This window comes from Fringilla coelebs (genome assembly GCF_963513975.1).
Source record: "Fringilla coelebs genome assembly, chromosome: 6".
NCBI classification, from domain to species: Eukaryota; Metazoa; Chordata; class Aves; order Passeriformes; family Fringillidae; genus Fringilla; species Fringilla coelebs.
Window position 1 is genome coordinate 27,217,430 of NC_140034.1, and position 24,570 is coordinate 27,241,999.

Sequence of the window (24,570 nt, forward strand, 5' to 3'; positions counted from 1 at the left end):
ACCTGAGACTATAGCTCTTCATTACACTGGAATAAAATCTGGGTCAGACGATACAGCTGATTAGCTTTACTTGAGCTGGACTGGCTTTCTTGGTGTTAGCACATGATATTTATTGGAATAAAAGTGGCTTACAGGAAGATAAAGCAAGATATGGTTTTAAAGATTTTTAAGTAGCTGATACCAGAAAAAAAAAAAGCTTTGTAGTTGAATCTATGTAATAAGTTTTGCTTTGTGCCAGTTGGCTTTGGTAACCACCTCTTCTCAGGCCACTGCTGAAATGGGCTTGCCAAAATACTCTGCCTTGCACATATACATCTGGTGCCAGATTTCTTTTCATGGCATTGTTTGTAGGACTTTACAGCATTGTTTTTTAGATTTTCCCTGATGCAGAATTGGAGGGGAATATCCACCATCCTTCCCACTCCTGTGCTTGATGTGCTTCAGACAAATACCTGTGTCCAGGTTTATACAACTCTGCTCCAGTCCCAACATCATCTTGTTTTGTAAAAGCCCTGTGGATTATTCTCAGACACAACACTCTTTGCTCCTTAGAGCCTGGTTTCTGCATGGTGTTTATATGACCAGTGTGTGCTTTCACACAGAATAGGCTTGTTCAGTATCAGGTTGTATGTAGGGCTGGACTGGAGGTTACGAATAAGGAGGCAGATAACAGCTCTAGAAAGGTAAGTGGAAGTAAGCTGAGATTGCCAACTGCCCCCTGAGTGACAGAGCAGTGTGCAGTGTGAATCAGCACGCTGGATGCCTGGGAATGCAACTCAGCGTAGCTGCAGCTTCCTGCTCAAGAAGGGAGACTTCATTCGGTACCTACCTGGTCCTGAGCACTTGCATGTCTTTTATTACACATCTTCTGTGAGAGTTTTAATCTTGAGGCATAGATAGCAGGTACAAGAGAAAAAAACAATGCTGTTGTGCCAAAACAGAAAAGATTGTGTAATTTATGAAGCCAACATGACAAAAGAGCATGAAACTTCTGATTTTAATTATCTTTTATTAATATTATAATATTTGAGTGCTAAATAATTCCAGTTACAACTTGCAGAGTATGCAGAAATACTTAATACATCTGTACTTTTCTTTTTGTGTCCATGACTTGAATGGCAAAGGGAGGGAAACCAGCTGTTTGATGAAAGATGAATATAATTTAAAAGTAGGTATAGAAGTCACAGAATTATTATTAACAGTAAATTTGTATGAAAATAAATCAAGTTGGTGCTTAAGAGAAGGACTGAAACTCAGTTTGAATTTGTATTTCCATGCATTTTGTCTTCTAGGTCTGGCATGATACTGCATAATTCAAAGTGATACCTAGTCAGTCATGGTAAGTTTCCATTTTTTCATCCTCAAAATGTTTTATAATAATGGACCATTCTAGGAAGATTTCTGCTGGGTCAGTGAAGCTGCATCTGAATGCCATCCACATGTTTAGCTGTATCTCTTTCCCACAGGGTACACAGAGTAGAAGAGAAATGGAAAATATTTTCCAGCTAATTTCAATGTTGCATGAGTCAGTCTTGCAACAGCAGAAAACTGCTATGGGCACATTCTTGATGCTTTTGCCATCTTTTGTAAAACGCCTTAGTCACTCTTGCATCTTCCTAGCCTTCTGCCACTTTGTCAAGCACAAACAGAGGGGCAAGAATTCTGTTCCGGTTCGTTTCCACAATGCAACCATTTAGCACCATTTCATCCAAAATCATGTGCACTCTGTCCAAATTGAACATGATCTAGAAGCATTTCAAGTTAAGCATATTTTGAACAACATGAAGATAATTCAGAAAAAGATCTCAGGCTCCTACGTCTTCAATAAATATTAACAAAAGTCAGTATTTCCTCATTTATTCTAGTTTATTTAGCATTATTTTAATGAAGCTAGGGAAACAGTTTAACAGACACTTTTTTCTGATCAGAGTGGTCAGAATTAGAGAAGTTGAAGCCCCAGCAGTATCCTGTCCTGGAATATAGCACTAATACATAGTGGCAAAAACCAGGTCAACTTACACTTAGATGTAGGTGATTAATTTTACTGTCTGCCTGAGGCACTACATATTGTCTGGATATGAAATGTTATCAAGGGGTCACAACCTTCTATGTGAAGATGCAAAAATTCTGCATTCCTCCAAGGAAAGTAATTAGCAAGTTCTTAAGCACTAGATTCTCAAAATATCCTTGCCCTGAATAACTAACAGTATTTGATCTGCTTGGAAAGAGCTTAATAGGAGTGTGCTGATACATAAAGTTGAATCAGTAATCTGTAGTAAATCTCATAAAGAAGGGGAAAAGTAAATAAAAAAGCACATCTGTCCATAGACACATCTTTCCTTAACTTTTACCTTACAGCATCTGTCTCAAAAAAAACTCCGATGACACAGGCCTTCCAGGGGTATGAAGTGATGGGCAGTCATGACACATGAGTGCAGACATGAGTGTCCAGCACATCCACTGAACAACTGCCAAGGGTGAAAAAAAGACTTGGATGTTGCCATTTATCACCAGAACCTGAAATGGAAGCGGGCACAGCAAAGCAGCCTGCTGGCTGTATCTGTTATGCCTCACTGACACACATACACAGAGCATGAATAACCCTTTGTCTGCCTTACTCTCCACCTGTTGCTGCTCTTCACATGTGTTCTATGCTGAGCACAACAGGTCTGCATTGCTTTCATTTTGTACCTTCTACATCTTGCCCATGTATTGAGGACTGCTGCAGTGGAGCTAGTAAGACTTCATACAGTAACTGCTAAATACATGTCTCAGTTCTTTCCCCCCTCACTTTGATGAGTCTCCTGAGTGCCTTCTCTCCCATTCTGCTATTTATGACACTGTGAATTGAACTCAGGAAGACAGCCTAGTTTTGTTCTAGTGTTTGTATTTATGTTAGTGGACTTCCCTGCTAATCAGTGGAGTTGCAAGAATTATGTTTTTGAAGTCATCAAGAGTTTCCTCTGCTCTCTGTGATAAATATCAGTCTTATTTTTTGAACACAACTCGGGCATTGAAGAAGACTGCTCTGTCTCCTGGCTGCCAGTGGCTCTTGGCAGTCAGCCATACTGCTCTGCCAAAGAGCTGGAGCAGTGTGAGTACTGAACTGCAAATGAGAACAGCTCGGGAGCCAGGTATCTATCTATGTATTTGTGCCTCCTTGCTGTGAATGGGCTGAACTTGGAGCTACTGTGTGTTTGTGCAGAAGGGGAAGCAATTGTAACACTGCTCCAGTGGAAAGTGTTCTGCTTGACCAAGAGCACAGCATGTCTAGGTATGTGCAATTCAGGTCCCCAAATAACTTTTCTACTAGTTACTGCTAGGTGAGAAACTACAGCTGTCAACAGGGTCTTGAGGATGGCCATGGTTCATCAGACAGCTTCTAATTTGCTGACCTAAACTTAACTATCTAATTTAATTCTAAGTAATTTTTAAAATACCAGACTTCTTCCTGAATCTGATCTTAGGCCTGCATTGTTTCTAAAAATTGTACTTTTTGATACTGAGGAGCAGTGCTCTCCTTACAACTTCAAATAGTCACCATTTCTGTGGTACCAGAGACACAGGTGGTAGCTTTACTTGGCTTGGCAGTTTAAAGATTGAAGCCAAATTTCTTGCTGTGATAAACTTATTGAGTAAATCAGCCTTTACAGAAATATTTTAATCTGAAAAATTAGGATTTCTTTATTACAGTAATGTGAGAATTTTTAGAAAGATAGCTGCTTTGCTGCTTAGTTGACCTCTGGCACTGCTCTGCACTGGGCTACAGGATCTCTTAAGGAAATTAGATAACATTCCATTCAGGTTTCAGCAAGTGAGAAAGCCAGCTCCTCCTGGCTTTTAATTTTTACACTCTACCACTGATTCACACTGCCCCAGTTCCCAGGGCAGAGCCCAGACCTTCCTCTTCCTCTAACAGGTCCAAAAATCTAAAACCCAGACAACTTAATGAACCAGCATCAGTGACAATGCAGCAACCTGCCACCCCCATCTTATTTTTCTGCATCATCCCATTCAAGAAAACATTTAAACCACATTTTTAATCACATTTTGTCACTGTTTATTGCCCTGCTGTATTTCCAGAAGAGCCACTACCATGACAAAGGAAAACTGTACCCACACAAAGAATCTTGGAGCTGTTCCATTTAGAACCAAAGTAGTTCAATGAGATGTCAATTCCCCTGCAGGCCTTTCTAGGTTATTTCCAAATGGGCTTACTCCATTGCAGAGAAGTGGCATGACTTCTGTCCATCTCTCGTATGGTAGTCTCACAGTCATCATTCCAGAAATAGTAATTTCATCTGCAGTTTGAATGGGGATTCGAATACCATTCTGGAAAGATCTATCAACTTGATTTTGGAAGGTCCCAAAGCATTCTTTAGCCTCGACCTGCAACTTAAGATTCCACCTCTCTTTACCACAGTGTTCTTGGCAGACAATAGGATTGTTCAGGGAGCAACTGTGTCTTTTCCCCTTCCTGTAAGTTTCACCTATGCTTTATGGTTACATCTTGCCCAACACAGCTCAGCCATTCATGTCTGAATGCCCTGCCCAGGGAGGGATATATATTTGATCCTTAGCAAGGCTCATCCTCCCTACCTGTTAACTTGTTTGGCAAGTGACCCCAAATTTCAGGGTTTAAAGCCCTGAAGTCATAATCCACACCCAACTGAAAGCAGCAAAGCAAACCAGTTTGAGCAACTGGCAACAGGAAAAAGCTGTGTTTGGTGTTTGCACTGCCATGTGCTCCACCCAGAGCTGTCATTTAAGGTCCTGCTTCCAGTAAGAATCCTGGCTGCCCACAAAAAGAGCACTAAAGGACTTTCACTACATCCAGGCAGAGGATAACAGGACTTTTTAAAATAAGAATGCAGAGGAAAACGTGTTAATCTCTGCATGCCAGCCTGGGCAAAGGTGAGTTCTCCCTGGCTCTGGCTTCCCAATTTCTGGCAATGCTGCAGCAAGCTGCATACCAAGCAGTAGAAGTAAATGGTACCTACACAACTGGCATTTTAAACGTTACACTGGCTTTTGGTAAACTAAAGACTCCTCTTAAAGACATTAATGGTACTATTCTACTATCCCTTTTCTACTAATTTCTACTAATTTTCTACTAAGTAATTCTACTATCCCTTTTATGGCAAATGCATACTAAGAGGAAGTTCATGTGACACAAGTATTGTGTATATTGACAGTTGAGCAGGGAAGAGGGAAACAAAAGAAGGGAAAAAGGCACAGTCAGGACTAGCATGTAATAAATAACTTCTTCCTATGGAGGCATTTTAAGAGACCTCAGGGTTTTCCAGGCAAGTAATTGAACAGTGTGTCCAGACTTAAAAGATGATGAAGTGCACCTTGTGATCACAGACCACACCCAGGAGCACAAACAAAGGCTTTCTAGATCACAGTATAGGTACATATGGGGCAGATGGTTTGTGACTGAATATACAGCACTACAAACCCTTGATTTCCATAGTGTACATTCATCTTCAACTAGAGATTAGTTGGAGTTGCTTCTTTATTTAGTCTAGACTCACACATTCTGACTTATCTTTGCAATGTTCACTTTCAATAACTTTTAGTCTATCTAATGGCAGGCATGTTTAAGGCACTGAAACCCATTAAATGCTTTCCTGACTATTTCTTCCTCAAATGACTATGCTGATATTAAATAGGAGACAAAGGTGCCTTCAAGTTCTGTGAAATTCTAGAACAACTAAGCTAATTTTAAGCTAGTCTTTATAGGTTTCCATTTTATGTTACAGTGCATACTGAAGTGCATCCTTATAAATTCAGAGAATAAATTCATCATTCAATTTTCTCACTCCTTAAGTGCACTGTATTCTCAGTGTTATCCCACGGGGAACTGAAGAATAGTTGATTCACATGAAGTATTCCCTGTACCAAAGCTTCTTATCTATCCTAGGAGGAGCAGCAGCAGTTAGTTGCAATGGAATGTAATGGCTTTTTTAGATCAAGACAACATTCTTCAGATGCTTAGTCCTAGAGCACTCTGTCACCCCCTCCCTTCCCACAAGGGAAGGGTATCTGTTTCTCTAGAAGTTAATAATGTCTTTGACTGCTTTCACCAGTTCAGGCAATAGAAAATTTACCTTTAGTAATTTTACAAACTGTCATACTTACCAGCATTTTGTTCCTTATAAAGCTGCTGTCCTAACACTTGTGTTTTTATAGTCTCTTTTGTCCTCATCATAGCAAGACTAGTTCCTACACCACCCAAGCTGGAGTTTTAGTGCTACAGAGAACCCCGCCTACTTATTTTATAGACAAAGTGAGGCTTATCCAGTGATATTAACACATCAGGGGCATAACACCCCAAGGACAATTTCAGTACTTGTTCATTGAGCTGGCCCAAGAACACTGATTACTGGTATTTTAAAAACAATCCAATGTCATTCCAGCCTAGGTACTCGTAAATGTGCAACTGACTCTCAAAATGAAAATGGACATCATATAATGGCTAAGTGGTTCACAATTCACACATGAAAGCCTCTATAAAAAGCTGGCTGTTCTCAAGTCCTTAGCCAATAGGTAATCTGTGTTCATTTTTGCAGAATACATGAGAGAACTGTGCAATTGTTCATGCATTGTTTAGCATCATACCTGCCTATGTCATACATACCGACACGATGTGTAAATCCTCTCGGAAGGATTCAGATCTGACCCAGTCCCTGCCTTGCGCCCAAGGCACCCTTCCTGACATCTGACTCCAGATAGACCATGACATGAGCTACAGTGTGGATGCCCTGGATGAACTCAGGTGTGGACCTAAATGAAAGCTGGAGTTCTGCCTCTGCTGGAGATGCATTGCCAGGAATACTGGGGTAATGCACTATGTCTGGGAACTGCAAGAACCAGTGTGCGTGCTGCAGGCTTGGTGTAGGCTCCAGGTCATCTCAACTGTGTGATGGGCTTAGCCTTTGGATTTAACTGGGCTTTGCTCTATGCATGGCTGAATAGCCTTAGTAATTATGGTCTATTTTAAATGGGTTTTGAGTTCATGTAATTTCCTGCTATTTTTTTAGTAGTTAGTAAACACTACTGGCTATATAAAATAGCCACTATCACATTCAAAATAAACTTCCTATGGATCCGTACACAAAAATAATAGCAGAGTCAGGAGATTATGAGAGTCTCCTGCAAGATACTCTGTAAACAATGATTCTTTAAATACTGTTGTAGACCTTCAGAAGACACCTTCTCCAGCAGATATTTTGCATCCAAGCTAACTGCACTGAGCACCAGAGTTAGTGTGAGACCATTTGGCAAAGGCAATGGTTTAATCGCAGGTGAGGATATTTTCTTTCACATTATGAAAGGCAGGTTGATGGTTTATTTCTTGCACTGTAATAACAGCTAAAGGCACCTGCCCAGATTGTTCTTCTGAGTCAGCTATTCAAGCTGTTGTCAAAAATAAATACAGCCCTGAATAAGCCACTTCCTCTGCTTTACATTTAACAAGGGAGGGTATCTCATTTAATAAGGGAGGGTATATCATTTTGACTATTTTAAGTAGCCTTTAAACTTAAGCATTAAGCTTGTCCTAAATGGGAGAATTATTTTGTACATCTATAGAAGTAAAATGTTTTATTGTAAAGTTGTTCCTGAAATGTGTATCATAAAAAAGTGCACTTCTGAATGGTAAAGCTACATACTTCATGCATATGTCATGTGTGTTAAGGAGAGATGTATCAGACACAAGCTTTTCCAGTATTTGTTCCACTATGACCAAGTAAGTTAGAAATGCACACTCCTATTTTCTAAATATTTATATTCATACCATCATGCAGACCAGACCCATGTAGATGAATTTCTGCAGGAATCATTCATACGTGGTATTGCACCCGTTTCCAACATTAGTGTTGGCATATAATGCAGCAACTTCTCCAAAGAGGGCAGACTAAGGACAGGATGCCATCCACAGGGATCTGGACAAGCTCCAGCAGTGGGACCACGGGAACTTCATGAGGTTTAACAAGACCCAGTGCTGGTGCTGCACCTTGGCTGGGGCAAGCCGCGCTATCAGCACAGGCTGGGGATGCACAGACCCAGAGCAGCCCTGCCCAGAAGGACCTGGGGGTGCTGCTGGCTGAGAGGCTGGACATGAGCCAGCCATGGGCACTCCCAGCCCAGAGAGCCAAACGTGTCCTGGGCTGCAGGCAAAGCAGTGTGGGCAGCAGGGCCAGGGAGGGGATTCTGCCCCTCTGCTCTGCTCTGCTGAGACCCCACTGCAGAGCTGCATCAGCTCTGGGGTGCAGCACAGGAAGGACATGGAGCTGCTGGAGTGACTCCAGAGGAGAGCCACCAAGATGATTAGAAAGGTGGAACATCTCTCCTATGAGGAAAGACTGAGAGAATTTGGATTATTCAGCCTAGAAACGAGATGATTTAGGAGTGACTTAATTGGGGCCTTCCAGTATCTGAAGAGGAGCCTTACAAGAAAGCTGGAGAGGGATGTTTTACCAGGGCATGTAATGACAGAACAAGGGGGAAATGGCTCCAACTGAAAGAGAGCAGATGTAGATTAGATATTAGGAAAAAAAATCTTTACTGTGAAGGTGGTGAGGTTCTACTCCCAGGTTTCCCAAAGAAGTTGTAGATGTCTCATCCCTGGAGGTGTTCAAGACCCAGAGTGGACAGAACTCTTGAGCAACCTGGTCTAGTGGAAGGTGTCCCTTCCCATGGCAAAGGGGTTAGAACTAGATGACCTTTCAAGTCTCTTGCAGGCCAAACCATTCCATGATATGCAGCAGCCTTTCTCAGTTATTGAATGGGTTAGTGGGAGTAGCTCAAGGTATAGAGCTCTTGGTAGGAAATCGCTGAGCAGAGGCACCAGAGTTCAGAGTAGTCAGTGTACAAATGACTCAGATAATTGGGCAACTGCATGCTCAAAGTACACTATATGGAAACATAAGGGATTCTTTTTATGTCTAACTACTAAACAGGTCAGGTCAGTCTCTAATTTGGCAAAGCTCATATACATGAACACATAGTTCAGGATTAGAACTGACTGAATACAAAAATTGTATTTCTATAAGTGCTCACACACTTTAAGTGTCCCTTCACATTGGAATGTCATTATTGCTCTTTCATAGTATCAGTGAATTTGAGGGTATTTTACTAACACCACAGCCTTTTCTAAATTTCAGGAAGGAAACATGGATAGTATGTGTAAGTGTATGTACATACATATATAAATATATATGTGTGTGGGTGTATAGTCAGCAAATGAGGCAAAGTTACAGCATGTAGCAAGCTTTAAAATATTTTCAAAAGTGAAATTAAGTATTTCCTGTTGTTTTTTGTTTTGTTTCTTCCTTTTTCAGTAAATAATAAGAACAAGAAAAATTACAGACTTTTTCTATGTTCTTCCTAAGTGGTAATTAATAAATTAACTAAATTACTTGACAGTACTTGATTGCAAGATGGCAACTGTATTTCAGGTGTGGAACTGAAACTCTTTGTACCAGCAGATCTGCATTTAACCAACAACAAATATAAGCATAAGAACTGCTGGAGAAGAGTCAACACACAGTGCAGTAGGAAGAACTGGAAGACTGTTCTACATTCTCCTGGTTTAGTTTTTATTATGTTTTATTTACTTGCTGTTTGTGTTTAATTTTTCAGGACTGTATTTTAGTATCTGTATTTGGGTGAGTTTTAAATCATATTTTAATTATTACCCTGCAAAACATAAGCATGAAAATACAGCAGTGTAAGGGGAGGAGTGGGAAAAGAAGTTAACAACTGGTTTCCTAAATATTCTCCTCCCACGCTTTTCCCTCCTTCCAAACATACAGAAAGTAAAACTCACTTCTTGCTTTCATGAAGTAAGATCAAACTGCAAACATAATCTTACAAATAGTGCTGCTATTTGGCTCAAGACTGCTGTGACATTCAGTTGTTATTACAGTTAATTTCAATATCTATTTTATTGTAACTTAAAGTGGAACCTTAAACTACTGAAGCCTGAAAGTTCCCCATGAATTTAACTTTTCATTAATTTAGTTCTCTCAAAGCAAGCTCTGTGTGTCTTACTTTAAATGGAACCAGGCTTATCTTAATGATGGAGAATTTAAATAGGTGAGCCATATGAACATCAGCTATGCTTTCAGAAAGGTGCCAAAATGGTGCTACTTACTCCAAGTGAAAATGGGTGAACATCTGCACTGGCTTGAGTGACAGTCAGTGCTATGAAGACAGTACGAACTGCAGCATACACCAAAAAGTGATAACAAATGGATTTCTGATACTGAAAAGGATACATCTAATTCACTCTGCAAGGAAAAGAGATAGCCATTAGTTACAGTTTGATCTCTTATCTCAGATGATCTCATCTCATAATCATTAAACATAACACATCCCTTCAAAGGACAAAGAAAGTCTTCAAAATAACGATAGAAAATTTTAGAGTAATTCAGGTTTCTGTTCTGGACTGGACAATGACATGCTCTTTCCTGCAACACTGTTTTGCCTAACATGTGTTATCCGTCTCTGTAATCAAAGCTAATGTTTTACTTTAAAAAACTCACTGAGGTCACCTACAAGTAACAATCTGAATATAGGCAGTGCCATTTGAATGAGTGGGTGGAAAACTAGCTGCTCTAATCATGGCAGTTCCAGCCCTATATTCTCTCTTCCTCCTTCTGCAAAACCAGGATGTTAATGCCAAATTTACACAGTTCAAGTTGTTGCTGCAGATCATTTCAACAGCAAAATAAAGACACTGTATAGACCCATCACTGTGGTAGTAGCTGCATATATTAGGAAAGGCAAGGCAACTCCAAGCTTTGGACTCAGCACTTCTAAGTATTCTCCAGCCCCAGCAACACAATTCTTCATATAGTCATCATTTCCCTTCTATTTTTGGATCTACCCCAAACAGCATTACTCACTTAACCAAAATGTCTGAGTTAGAAGCCCTCGTGGTCTCCCTGCAGTCAGCAGAAGAGATGGGGATCTTCACCAGTTGACTCGGCACACTTGAGGCATGACTCACTTGCTCGAGATACTCATTGGTCTCCACTGCCAGTAAAGGGAGCTTAGGATGACCAAATTTCTAACTTAGGTGCCCCAGTTAAACAGCTAAACTTAGAAAGAATTAATCACAGCCTTAGCACTTAAGATCTTGCTGAGTTGGGTGGAGATTCCCCAGTCTCTACTAAAAGAGGGAATCTTTACCGGCTACCTAGAGAATTTAGTTTGATAATGTGGTTTTCATTCATGGTATAAACCTGATTTTAAGGCAGACTGAAGCTGAAAAGGTTTTACTGGTAAAATTGCTACTACTTCTGTGGTTTAAAGATTAACTAAACTGGACTAGTTCTAGTCTACAGGCCTCTGCTTAGTGACTCTGCCATCCTTCAAGTAGAAGTTTTTAATGCATCACAGAAATTGCATTTTAATGGTCTGATCAGTTCAAGTTTTCTCAGCATTAAAAAGTAGTTGGAGACACTGGAATTCTGCCCAGTATGCAGAATTTTTCTTGGGTAGCCATATAAAAGTGAAGAGGACTCAGAATTACACCTCACAAGCAACTTTGAAAGCTTTCCCCCTAATTCAATTAATGTTTGTTCTCATGTCTGAATTCAAGCTCTGTAAACTCCATTAGATAAAAATAGAGTACGTGAGAATGTTTAAAGCTCTCAAGTCTAAAAATAATAGATGACAAAATGTCCTTCTAGAGTGGGACACATGTTTCTCTCCTTTCCCAGAGTTCTGTCTCTGTTGCCATCATCATAATTTGGGATTCTGCTAAAATTCTGCAAATCCTAAACAGTAATCTGTAAAAGTACAGATTTATACTTTCTTGCTCTGTGGTCACTGCCAGAAACCCCAGCTAGAATTACAGGCCTTGTCTTAGTGCTCTGCCATTTATTGTGTTATATGATATTAAAGCCAGAACCATCAAATGGCATGGGATTTCTTTTAGCACCCCTCTTTTAGGTTCCTCTGTCTCAAACCCAAAATGTTATGGAAAATAAAAAAAAAACCCTCTGGTATGATGAACTCAGCAAATTTCCAACAGCTATCAGCGGTTGGGTTATATGTGTGGTCAAAGGATTATATAAATACTACATTTATATGTATAAGAACTACATCTATTTTTGCTCTGCTTTAATTGAATAAAATTTGAGAGGTGGTTGGCAACTATTAGCTCAATCAGACAAATAAGATGTGACTAAATTTTATTGTGCATTCCTGTGCTGCTGAGATCTAATCCCATTCCTGGTTATCACTGCTTAGGCTGGGACTACAGTCAGCAGTTTTAAGAGAAATTCTGAGCTCAGTGCAGCCAGAGAGTGATATACTTAGTACCAGCAGTTTCCATGGGCTGGGGCGACGTCGGTTGAGATAACAGCCTGAAAGATTTGCCAAGCATCTAAACAGTGAAGGCTGCAGATGACTTTGTCAAGCATGTCCTTGCATTCACAGAGGGAGCTCTGCCATGCCTGCTACAGTACTAGAACTAGGAAAGCCGTTATAGACCCTGCATACTGAATATCTTGTATGCACACTTACCAGTGTACTACCCTCAAGTACATGGACTACAGAGGAAACTATCCAGTCCTCTTTTCTGAGAGGGATATCCAAAACATTTCAGCAGAAGTTAACTGAAACTGTGCCACAGTATGATTCCAGCCAATTTTTTTTTGTAACAAGATTATTACAAACCCTATATTAAATAGCAAATGTTCTAACCAGAATTACAATGCTGCATTTTCAAACTTTGTAAAAACAAGCAAGCAGAAAAAATCTCACCACCAAAAGGAACGTGTCCTTTTAAATGAAGCCATGTCTGATGTTGAATCCTTAACAAAATTACTATCTCTATAATAGTTGTTTTATCAGATATCCACTGTTGGCTGACAACAATATGGGGACTACAAGTACAGACTGGTTTTGAGGTTTCTTTTGCTCCATTCCTCTGATCTTGTTCAGTGAGAATGATGTCAGTTCCCTGCTTCATGCTTACACCATCTTAATCATAAATGAAGTTCATTTGGGGAATGTAATGCTATAAAGTGCATAAGAACTGCAAAGTAAACCCTCTTTATTTCTTTTAAACATATAAAATGCCCATGGCTAATTTAAGAGTATATGACCCAAAGAAACCCCATAAAACCCATAAACCCATGATTTCTAACAGAAATATTTCTGGTATTCCTTGTCTGATAATTTGTAACCCCTGTATACTTTTACTTCTCTGAAAAATCAGCTCATACTGCCTCTCCCTATAGTGATAATATTTATCAAAATTCTAAAATATTAAATATTTTGATTTAGTCTCTGAAATGACACTTCCACCAAAGTTTTGAAAGAGAAAAAATGTTTTGCAACAGATTCAGTGTCTCACTCACCACTCTGCTGAAGTATTTGTCCAAAACTTCCACGAAATTATGGATCAGTTCATAAACTGCCATCTCATTCTGAAATTAAAACCAACTGAATATTAAATCAACATCTAGAAAATGTAACAGTATTCTTTGTGTTAATTCAGTTTGTGGTGAATGAAAAGCCACTAGACAACAGAGTAAGCCCTCTGCTCAGGCCATGTAGTCACCCAGCTGAGGTGCTGAGAGCTGGGCAGTGTTCAGGGCAGAAGCTCTGGGCTGGCCACACGGAGCAGCTCTGAACAGCCAATGGATTCTCTCACCCAGGCTGCTGCCATCCCACTGCAGCCTTTGTCCCACCCCCTCCCAGCTCAGCTCTCTGGACACACACAGCTAACTAGGTTAAGCTCACCCATGCTGAAGTCACACCAGCCAGCTGTAGCACAGACCCAGCCTCTGCTGGGCAATTTCTGTAGCAAAGCCAAAATAATTTGTCCCAAATTGCCTGCCATGATAACCCTGACTTGAAGATACTATGGTAGGCAGCAGCTACCTTCCACACCACCCTGGTAAGGTCTCCAACAGTAAGTGCTGAATTTATTTCTGAGAATTTCTGAATTAATTTCTGAGTTATCAGTGCAAACACTAAGGCTCCGAGGTACAACCTGAACATATGAAATAGCAGTACTTGTCAGCTTTCAGATAACTTTTTTTACATTGACTCCTTGAAATTCTCTAACTGCTATTGAAAAATTCCATACTGGATGAAGACTTAAGTTCTAGCCTGTGATAATCACTATAAATGTTCATTGCAAGAGGGTATATAATTTCTTACCTCTGTCTGGTCGATGCCAACAACTATGAAAAGAGCTGCATACTGTCGGTACACCAGCTTGAAGTCCTTATACTCAACAAAAGAGCACTAGGCAGAAGCAAAATGAGTCAATATAGCAGCTGCCATTTAAGCATACAACAGTAAAAAACACATTGCTGAAAGGACCTGGGCTTTCAGGTTCGCAAGACCCACAGCGAACATGGGTTTGCCAAGATTCGTCAATTTTAACTTGAAAAAAATTCAGCACACTTTTCATCTGCTGGCAGAAAACATGCCACCACTTTTTAAATGGAGAAACTGAAACATGCAGTACTGAAGTGACTTGTTTGGTGTTATAAAGGCACATAATACTTTCCCACAATTTTAATTTGCAAGCCCTTTCAAAAAGAGACCTAAAGGTAATTTTCGTATTTTAAAAAGTATGACTATTTTAATGTAAAAATTAAAAATACTAGACTTGCAGACCCAGCGGGGAATTAACGTGTCTTTCCCAACGGGAGGCAGCCAGGAGATGGCGCCGTTTCCCGCCGCTAGAGGAGGCGCCGCCGCCTTTTCTCTCGGTGTCATTGCGCTCGGTGCCCGAAATGGCAGCGGCAGCTCCGGCGCTGGAGCCTGCGCTCAGAAATGCTCTGGCAGGAGCAGCACGAAGACGCTCCTTTCTTTAGCCACTATCAAAGCTGCGAACTAAGGGACTTATAAGAACTGCTATTTTGATTGAGGTTTCCTAGAATGAAGTATGTGAGGAGTGCTGTGCAAGAACACAACAACAGTAATGAAAAGTAAAGAAGCTGACTTCAGAAACCAATAAACTTCATTCACCGTCCAAGTCCCATATTTCTCCTCTAATTCAAGTAAGTGTGCAAAAGTTTGATGCTTTTATTAAAGAACCACCGATTTATTGAAAGAGAGCAATGAAAATATCAACTTTCATCTAAAAAATTTTTCAACTTCTGTTTTCTGACTTTCTTGCAGAAAAGGTAAACACTTCCTTTCAATAAAGAGGTCTAATACAGAGGCCTAAACATTTGTTTTTCCAAACTCCCCTGTGTTTTAGATAATGTTTTCATAATTTGGAAGCCTCTACCCTAAGTTTAAACTCGGGGCTGTCAGTACTCTGCCCTCTACCTTCTGGCAAAACTGGAATATCTCAGTAAAACCAGTAATAACAGTAATAAAAATGAGTTTTTCATGACTTCTGAGCTTCTTCAAATAAAGAAGAGGAATCTTCATGACAGTGATACACGCAACTCCAAAATCTCTGTAAGCTTCAGAAAAACATATTTATTCAATACAGAATAACAGTTCAACTGACTGAACCCACAATCTAGAGACTCAATCTTTTATATCGTGGGTACAAATGAGATAATGCCCTGCAATAAACCCTGATAGGTTTCAGAGTTATCAATAGGAAAGGTGTGAGATGTGGATGAAATAAAACCTACAAAACCTACCTCATCCTTTGAACGGGAGAGACAGTTCTTAATTACTTCAGCTTCCAGCACTGTCCGTTTATTAATTTCTACATACTCATAATACCTGGACAGTCTTGTTTGACCTTGTTTGTTAACCATAAGAAAAAATTTTATCATTTCTTTCTTGTTGATTCAGTGGTAGATTTCAATTTTGGGTGCAGGAGTCAGGAGAAGTATTTCTGGGAGTAGAAAAAAAAAGAGTAGTAATACATAGGAATAAAGACTTCCTAAAAGCTATCCACCCCAGGTATGCATATATTTATGACTGAGTTTCTTGCCGAAACATACAACACTGAAAAAAAATCTCAAATCTTTTGCACACATCCCATGGAAAAACTCCCTTTTTTCCCCACACAACTACTAATAAACGATCTAATAAATAACAGCTTTGACATTTGAAAATTTCACATTTCAATCAAATTAATTTTTTAATAGGATTTGGGAAATTGGAGGAGTAAACAATTACTTCATGCTAACTGGTTTGCAAACATCAGAAATTTGCCCCATACCAAACCACACTAATACAGTTCCTAAGAGCAAAATTGACCCATAAGCACTTTTTCCCCTCCCCGACTTGTATTTAACAATTACATTCATACCATTGCCATATCAAATTGAATGGAGAGATGACAAAGGGAAATGCATGGGCTACAACATATGATCATTTCTTTAATGCAGAATGAGAGACTCCTAAATATTTGGGTATCTGCTGTATCAATATTTATCTTGAGCTGGACTACGAGCTATTGAAATCTGTCTTTTCCTGTCTGATTTCCCACCCTGATGCAAAAGGTAAATTCTGTACTTAATGAAAACTAAGTGTGCAAAAGGTAAATTCTGCACTTAATGAAAACTAAGTGTGGATCTCCAGTAGCTAAAGAGAAATAATTCACAATAATAGTTCACAATAATTACTCAAAAGAGCTTTATCTCAATATAAATAAATATTGATCCACCCAACACCAATGAAATATAGCTTAAAAATATAAATATTCCACATGCAACATACAATAAAAAAGAGCATTAAAAAGAGCGCAGCATATGTCAGAATCTGCTTGCTAAACAATTGACATTTCATCTCTGATGTTTTGAAAAGCATGAAAATAGAGTAAGCTGCAAATGTAATTTTTTGAAATAGAAGATCTGGGTTATTTTCTTTAATGTCTGAGAACAATCACTGTAATGTTTTCCATCTGACTTTGTATTTGCATCCCAGATTTATTGGCCCAAATAATCTTGAGGTTTGTGCACTGGAAACACAACAACTACTGCAAAAATTATTCCTTTTTTCCAGTTCTGAAGAGTTGGTCGTTACCTGGTGCATCTTATGTCTCACAGCTTCTGTGACAAAGTTTAAACAGAAAAAACCTATCACGAATCCACAATCTACATACAGTGTAGCTCTTTCAGTAAGAACAGTGTATCTTAATACAAAAAAACAACAGGAGAGAAAATACAAGGCAAGCTCCGTAGGTGCTGCATCATATTACTAGCAGCTTGAATAAACTGGCTATACACCATCCATGGGTGACAAATCTTTCATGACAGTGATGCAACAAGTCCCAGCATACTGTGCTGACATTAATTATTGCTTACTTCTGATTCACAGTGGTCACTGTTTTCTGAAAAGCCATCTCTTTACCATCACAAGAAAGTGACCTTTATTCCCTCAGTGTACTGTGGTTTACTCTATTTACAAAGAAGTTTAGATTTCCATCTTTAATTTCAAATGTATTTTTACTGATTTGACTTGATACTGAGAACTCATTCTTAGCTGAGTGGCACATAGTTCAGGATCAGTCCTCAAGATAACACAATCTATTTGGAATCATGACAGTCTCAGAGCTTTCTCACCTTCTCCAGGCAGGTGAAAGCTCTCCAGGAACACACTCCTGCCGTGTCGCTCTGACGGCAGAGTTGCGGATGCTGGTTGCTGCTGCTGCCGCGGTGCACGTGGCTTGTGCGCTGCACCCAGGGCTTCTGGATCAGCACAGCTGGGCTCTGAGAAAGAATGAACCAGGTCATTAAGATAAAAAAAGGGCCCAGATAGAAATGTATGATGGGATCTTCACTGTTGGAGGCAAGTAGACTGACATTGATGACTAAATGGGAGATTACCATCTACAATCTTTGCTGTGTTTAGTATATGGCTCTTTTTTCCCCTCACATTATATTTTGAAGCTAGAGTTGCAATAAGATGTCTTAATGTTTTAAAGGATAAAGTTGAAATACTAAGATGATGTAGTCAGTTTTTGATAAAAGCTTCCAAGAACGACAAGAATGAACAACTCCTTGCAGCTCAGAATGAAGCCCCCTAGCAAAAGCCAACCTCATGACAGAAGGAAACTAAAACTTTAAAGCTGTTTAAGAAGGAGCTGTGGCATAAAAGAGAAACAATCTAAGAAATGCTGCCCATAGTTTTAAACAAGCTCAGACACAGGAGACTAACTGAAAATGACATCTGTCCATGTTAAACAGATAATAACAATGGCATAGACAGCTTTTCTTTTTTCATCTGAGTTTTACACTTCATCTTTGTGTTCAGCACTGCTGAAACAAGAATTAATGGTTCTCTGTTTTGATCCAAGATATTTAAATAATTTAGTCATAAATGGTTCTAAGGGCTTGAGAAAAAGAGGACAGGGAGAACAGCACAACTACCCCAGGAGCACTGACAGAGCTGTTGTACTTCTGAGTTACTGTTAAGCAATACATAACAGCAAAACATACGACAAATTCATATGTATGATCCTATTGCAGGATTGGCCCCTAATCCTAATTATTCCTTTATTAACCTAATCTTTGTACATGGTTAATCCCTTTCAGATGTTAGGACGATTTTATCTGCATGTATCCTTATGAATGGCCTGGACTGTTTTACAGATGAAAATATTAAGACCAGATTGGTTTTTTTAGAATCTGCACAAATGCTCTTAACAGACTAGATTAAAAGAATAAAAAAACTAATAAGGTTGTAACAGAGGTAGAACCATAGAAGCACTCAAAAGTGTTATCTGTAATTTATGAGACAATTATTATTCATAGGATTGGAAAACATAATCAACAACTTTTGAATCTGTAGAAAAGAGGTCCACTCTTTCTGTAGCCATTTCTGTATTTTCCCACCAGCCTCGAAGATAGGCTTCAAGATTTTAACCAGAAATTTTGTTCATATAAATGGCAGCACAAGCACGCAGTTTTGTGCAGAAAAAGAGGAATAAACTAACAAGTTCAAATAATAACTTTGTAAAAATTTACAAAAAAGTATGCAAGCATAGTTGACTTTGAGAATAATGCTAGTGTTAAAAACATCTTAAGGGGTTTCTTTATTTCCTTTAGAACTAATTCTGAAAAAAACCCACTTGTAGTAGTAAAAGCATCTGCTTGAACAATTTATGCAAAAAGGGAAAATACTGAGTTTTGTTTCTAACAAACAAAATTTATTTCTTCTCTTTTCATCTTGGCTTTCATATACAGAAAACATGTTAAAATTAGTTTTGCATATATAGGATGTACAGAAATCAGTGAAGTATAATAAACAAACAAAAAGCCTATCTGTGTATGTTGATGGGTAAAGAAACCCCATTTCATCAACTTCTTTGTGTTTGAGAAGCTACCTTTTATGACCAATAATCAGTACTCTACTTAAAAAGCCAGCTACCTTTCCTCTGGTACAAGTCTTACATGCTTTTCTGAGCATTCTCACGCACATTTCTGCGTGTACCCATGCACACACACAGAGATTACGATGCTTTTATGCATGCAGAATCAAATGGTTCAAGGGAATTGGTGACAAGATGCAAGCCTTTCATATCTCTGCCGTTATTTTGCTCATTTTGGTAATGAAAAGACATTACTATCTGAAGGCCATTTGTCAGAAATGAATAGGCTCTCTCATTCCAGGTCACTGGACAACTATCTGCATCACAAATGTGCTTAGGAACCAAGGACTGGAAGAGACTATCGAGATCCTGATGGACTGTCAAGTCCAACTCTCTCCATCCCAGACAGGCATGCATTAGAAATTTTGTCCAGAACAGCCTATGGTATATGCTTCCTTGCATGTCCTGCATACCCAATCTACAAAACACCTAGGGAACTCTATCACGGAATGAAGACTCCCTATAAACAAAAACCTCAGAAGGTGTCACTTGGGGAAGATGTAACAAGTCTGGAAACTGCAAACTTTCCTTCAAAAGAAATTACCTTCTGGAGTGACTAAGTAGCACTCTCCTTTACTTCCCTTACAAAATACATGGTCTGTATTGGATATGCCAAGGATAATTTGGCATGCATGCAGATGACATACAGTTTTTCTCCTGAGATTTAAATATGAGCAGTTACAGTGTGTTAGATCTCACCCTCATTAAAGTATCTCTTGCAGATAAGTATCTATGAGAGAAAATTCATATCATGATTGGCCTGTGTGACTCACATTGCGAGGCTGACATGGTTCAGGAGCTGCTTCCAGGACATGTCAGCTCTGCAGGCTGCAAAACCACATGAGACACCTCGAAGTAACTTGTCCCTGTTTGAGTGACACTCCTTTTCAGATAACAGCTGAGACCTCACAGAGAGGCAAAGCCTGCAATACCTGTTCTGCAGATAAAAAGATCTTAAGTCTCCCATGAAGCCAACCCAGCTGATTCTACATGCAGTAATATAAAGCATATTTTAAATATAATTTTAACTATTCCTCTGGTATCGATACAAGCACTGAATTTAGTTTGTCACAGACTTCACAATTATTATTATTAATATTATTATTATTATTAACCAATATTTATATATAATCTGACACATAAATTATAAAAAAAGAAACACAACTTAAGTTTGAATTATACTTGCAGTGCAGTTGAAATTCAAATTAGATATGTGTCTCTCAAATGAAAACCACTCCAGTCAATGTCTACAGATTTAGAAGTATTTTAGTTATTTCAGACTAAGAAAGGTTTGCAACATTCTAGGGCTCTTAGCTAGAATCTGAGAGATAAAAACTCACAAAGAAGAAATGGCATGACTACATATTTTCAGAACTGCTTCACCAAGAATTAAAAATAAATGTTAGCTAGAACTATAGGCAAATAATGTAGTTCCCTGTCCAACTCTAAACAAGTTGATTTTCTGGATGCAGAGATCTAATGGCACTTTACGTGCGTAAGAAATGTAGAATCATAGAATATTCTGAGTTGGAAGGGACTGACAAAGACCATTGGGTCGGCTCCTGGCCCTGCACAGAAAACCCCGAGTCACATCCTGTTCCTGAGAGTATTCTCCAAAAGCTTCTTGAACTCTGTCACTCGCCCAGCTTAGCGCTGTGACCACTGCCCTGGGAAACCTGTTCTGGTGCCCAACCACCCTCTGAGTGAAGAACCTTTTCCTGATATCCCACCTAAGCCTCCCCTGGCACAGCTTCAGGCCACCCTCTCGGGTCCCTCAGGTCCTGTCACTGGGCACCAGAGAGATCAGTGCCTGCCCCTCCTCTTCCCCTCACAAGGAAATTGTTGACTGCAATGAGGTGTCCTCCTCAGACTCATCCAGGCTGAACAGCCCAGCTGCTACACATATGCCTTCCCCTCCATGCCCTTCACCAAATGTAGAACAAAATGGGTTAAACTGGAATTAAAGCATTAATGAAAAATTTTAAATGGTTAAATGATAGAGGCACGAAGCACAAGGAGATGTAGCAAAAGGAACAACTATTTTATATATTTTGTTTATTGACCTTCCCATAGTTTTATTGCACAAAACCATGTAGCAAATGAAGACCACACACATAATCAGAACCCTTGTCTTCCTACTTTTGTTCTGTCAGTGGACAAGGCTTTAATAAAACCATGTACTATTTTAAATTTACCAATAAAAGAAATTTTTTGCAGTCTAGTTTATTACTGTGCCCATAACAATTCATCAAAAAGATGAAACAAGTATGTCTGTGGGGCTTTAAAATAAAACACTCTGTTCAATTTCAGGACAGGGATTTTTTTTAAAGCAACGTTAATATCTAGGGAAGTCAAGAGAGGAAGGAAAGAATAAAAAACGCTTTCCTTTACTGTTGTCAAAATGCTGGCTGAATATAGTAATGGAATTAAACTGCAATAACTCACCTATACTCAGGAATGAGGAATGTCCTGAACAATTGCAGCTAAACAAAAGGTTAAACTAGTTATGAGCTAAGTCTCGGTTTTTAATAATGATTAGGTAACTGTCAGTAGACAGTAAAAAGAAATCAGCTGAGGTGGAAAGGAGCTGCATTTAGATTGCCTAATCAGTATGGAATCAGGAAGAATGGACAATGGCATTTTAGTAGGAAATGATTTAATGGAGAGGAAAGGAAGGACTGGATGAACTAACTGAAGCATCAATACACAACTAAGGGAGATTGGCAGAGAAAGGAAACACCAGGACTGAGACAAACAGTATTTTTTTCCAGTAATTAACAAAATTCCAGGTCTGGCAAAATTGATCTTTTTTAGGAAACTAACCACGTAGTCAATGAGCACAGCACGTAAAAATTTTGAAGAGAGGCAAAACCAAAGACCTACCTTACTTAAAATGGGTGACCTATGGATCATTTGAAATAGGATGTGACGATAATTTTTAGCATGACATTTCAGAGTAATATTTTGCAATCGAGGCAATTTCACCATACTCAAACTACAGCCTCCAACACTCACTGATAAAACTGAGCCAGATAAAATAGACCAGTAATTTCTTGCAAAACCATCCTCACGTGGAAGAGTTTTGAATAGCGAACATGGTGCACTCTTTTTCCTCAAGGGGGGAATACATTACATCGCAACCGGGGTATCACGAAGATGACCAAAGATTAGCCAGCTTCCAGAAACATACCAGAAATTTAATGCATCTATTCTAAACCATCTCCCTGCTGGGCAAACTCAGCGCACCATTAAACCGCGCAGAGTCTCAAAAACTGAAGCGCTGGACCCGCGCTGCGCCGGCTGCGTGTCGCTTTAGGACGCAGGCCCCGGCCTGGCCGCATTCCCGCCGACTCTTCCAGGCGCTCGGCACTCCCGAGTGGCGGGGCGAACCGAGCCTCGCCGCCACTTCCGACTGTCACCCGGGGCAGAGGGGAACCGCCCGGCCGGGCCTCGCGCCGCCAGCCCCGACACCGCCCGGCCCAGGGCCGGCCCCGGCGGGGGCGAGGCCGGCCCGCCGCAGGAAGGCACCGCCAGCCCCGGGCCCGTCCCGCTCCCCCCGGCGCGGCGCTCACCTCCCCTCCCGCGCAGGCGCGTAGGGCCGCGGGAGGCGGCGGCGGAGGCCAGGCCGCGGTTTCCCGGCAGGCGCCGCTCGCTCCCCGCCCGGCCGGGTGGGAGGGGGAGGGCCGCGGGGCTGTAATGGCGGCTGGCGGCGGCTCCGCGCTGCGCTGACACCCGGACCCGCTCGGCGCAGCCCCCCCGCCCGGCCCGCCCCCTCCTCCCCGCCCCAGCCAGCGCCGCTCGCCCCCTCCCCGGCCCCTGCTCCTGGCCCCCGCCGCGGGACGAGGAGGAGGGCTCCCCGCAGACAATGGACGAGCACCCAGGAGCCGGAGGAGGCGGTGGGATGGCGGCCGCCCCGAGACCACAGCAGCCGCCGCCGCAGGCGGGTGGGAACATGAACCTGCAGTCGGGTGGGGGCTGCGTGGGGGTTGGAGCCGGCGGAGGAGGAGGGCAACAGCCACAGCCCCAGGGCCCCGCGGCCCCGGCCGGTCAGGAGGCGGCGGGCCCCGCCGAGCTGTCCCGGCCCCAGCACTACACCATCCCGGGGATCCTGCACTACATCCAGCACGAATGGGCTCGCTTCGAGATGGAGAGGGCGCACTGGGAGGTGGAGCGCGCCGAGCTCCAGGTACGGGGGGCCAGGGCGATCTGGGACTGGCCCGGCCGGCTCCGGGGGCCGGGCCGCGCGCGGCGTGCGGGGGCAGCGCTGCCTGGGCGAGCGGGGTCCGCGGGGCCCCCGAGACCGAGCCGGTTGCCGTGGCCCGGGGACGGTACCTGGGCGAGGTCCGGCGGGCGGAGCGGCGGTACCGGCGGAGGGCCGAGCCGGGCTCCCTCCCCGGGGCAGCCATTTTGGTTTGTAGCATGGCGCCCGCCCGGCTCCGGAGCGGCCCCGGCCCCGCAGGCCGCTCGCCCGGAGCCGCGGAGCGGGGCCCGCAGCGCGGCCGGGGAAGGGCGGGCGGGCGCTGCCGCGGCGCTGGGCTGTGACCCTCCTCCCCCCCCTCCTCCTCCCCGCCGGCGGGGCGAGCTGCGCTGCGCCTTGACAGCTGCGGTCGGCTCCCGCAGCACAATGACTCCGGGGCTCCTCGGCCCCGTGCGGGTTACCGACAGCAAGAGCCTCCGGGCCTGGGAGGGAGGACTGATGTCTCCCTGCAGCTCAGCGAGCTCTGGCTTTGGAGGGAAAAGAGGGAGTGAGGAGACGGCCCTGCCTCCCGAGCAAGGGCAGGACGAGGAAAAAGAGTTGAGGTAAATCGTAAGTAAAAGACTTAGCTAGGCATGCAATTAGAGACGGGTCGAATCTGTTCTCTCTTTCTTTGGGACTCGCTGCTTTGGAGATTTCATATCAGAGAAGAGCGAAGAATTGATAAAGTCTGTGGTGTGGTCATTTTAGTATGCACGAAAATACCAGCTTCGTCTTGGGAACGGAAATTGAATAACTTTTCAGGATAGAGGGCAAGTGTTGGAGTTGCAGTATACATTTCTTGCCACTAATGTTTGCTTTTAGTAATAGGATAATTTTACTAATTATTTTTGCAAGTAAAAAAAAATCATGCGTAGACTATTACCAGTTTATGAACAGATTGCGAAATCCACTGAATGTAGGTATCCACACAGGAGCCATTATCTTTTTATAGGACAGAAATGTACATAATAAAAATGTAAAAAATATTAGCAGACTTATTTGCTTCCAA

The 24,570-nt window shown here is 41.6% G+C and overlaps 2 protein-coding genes across 10 annotated transcripts in view; one reads left to right on the forward strand and one right to left on the reverse strand.

Annotated features, from left to right (window-relative positions):
• Positions 1-1,001: 1,001 nt before the first annotated feature.
• On the reverse strand, positions 1,002-23,996 carry AP4S1 (adaptor related protein complex 4 subunit sigma 1). 5 transcript variants are annotated; one of them, XM_084208777.1, is made up of 7 exons: positions 23,657-23,996; positions 17,517-17,663; positions 15,642-15,841; positions 14,191-14,277; positions 13,383-13,451; positions 10,287-10,298; positions 1,002-1,745 (listed from the first exon to the last, which is right to left on the reverse strand). In XM_084208777.1, exons 3-7 carry the CDS (start codon positions 15,777-15,779, stop codon positions 1,617-1,619), a joined length of 435 nt encoding a protein of 144 aa, XP_084064903.1. In that variant the 5' UTR covers positions 15,780-15,841; positions 17,517-17,663; positions 23,657-23,996; the 3' UTR covers positions 1,002-1,616. The 5 variants fall into 5 exon arrangements, with proteins under 5 accessions (XP_084064903.1, XP_084064904.1, XP_084064905.1 ...); XM_084208778.1 differs by lacking the exon at positions 23,657-23,996 and adding an exon at positions 22,897-22,986; XM_084208779.1 differs by lacking the exon at positions 23,657-23,996 and adding an exon at positions 22,571-22,873.
• Positions 22,991-24,570, forward strand: part of STRN3 (striatin 3) — a 58,546-nt gene continuing 56,966 nt past the window's right edge. For 3 of the 5 annotated variants that reach the window (XM_084208774.1, XM_084208771.1, XM_084208772.1), the window contains exon 1: positions 22,991-23,510. In XM_084208774.1, coding sequence (XP_084064900.1) covers positions 23,190-23,510 — 321 coding nt within the window. In that variant the 5' untranslated portion in view covers positions 22,991-23,189. The remainder of the gene's footprint in view (positions 23,511-24,570) is intronic. The other 2 variants (XM_084208770.1, XM_084208773.1) reach the window with 2 other exon arrangements.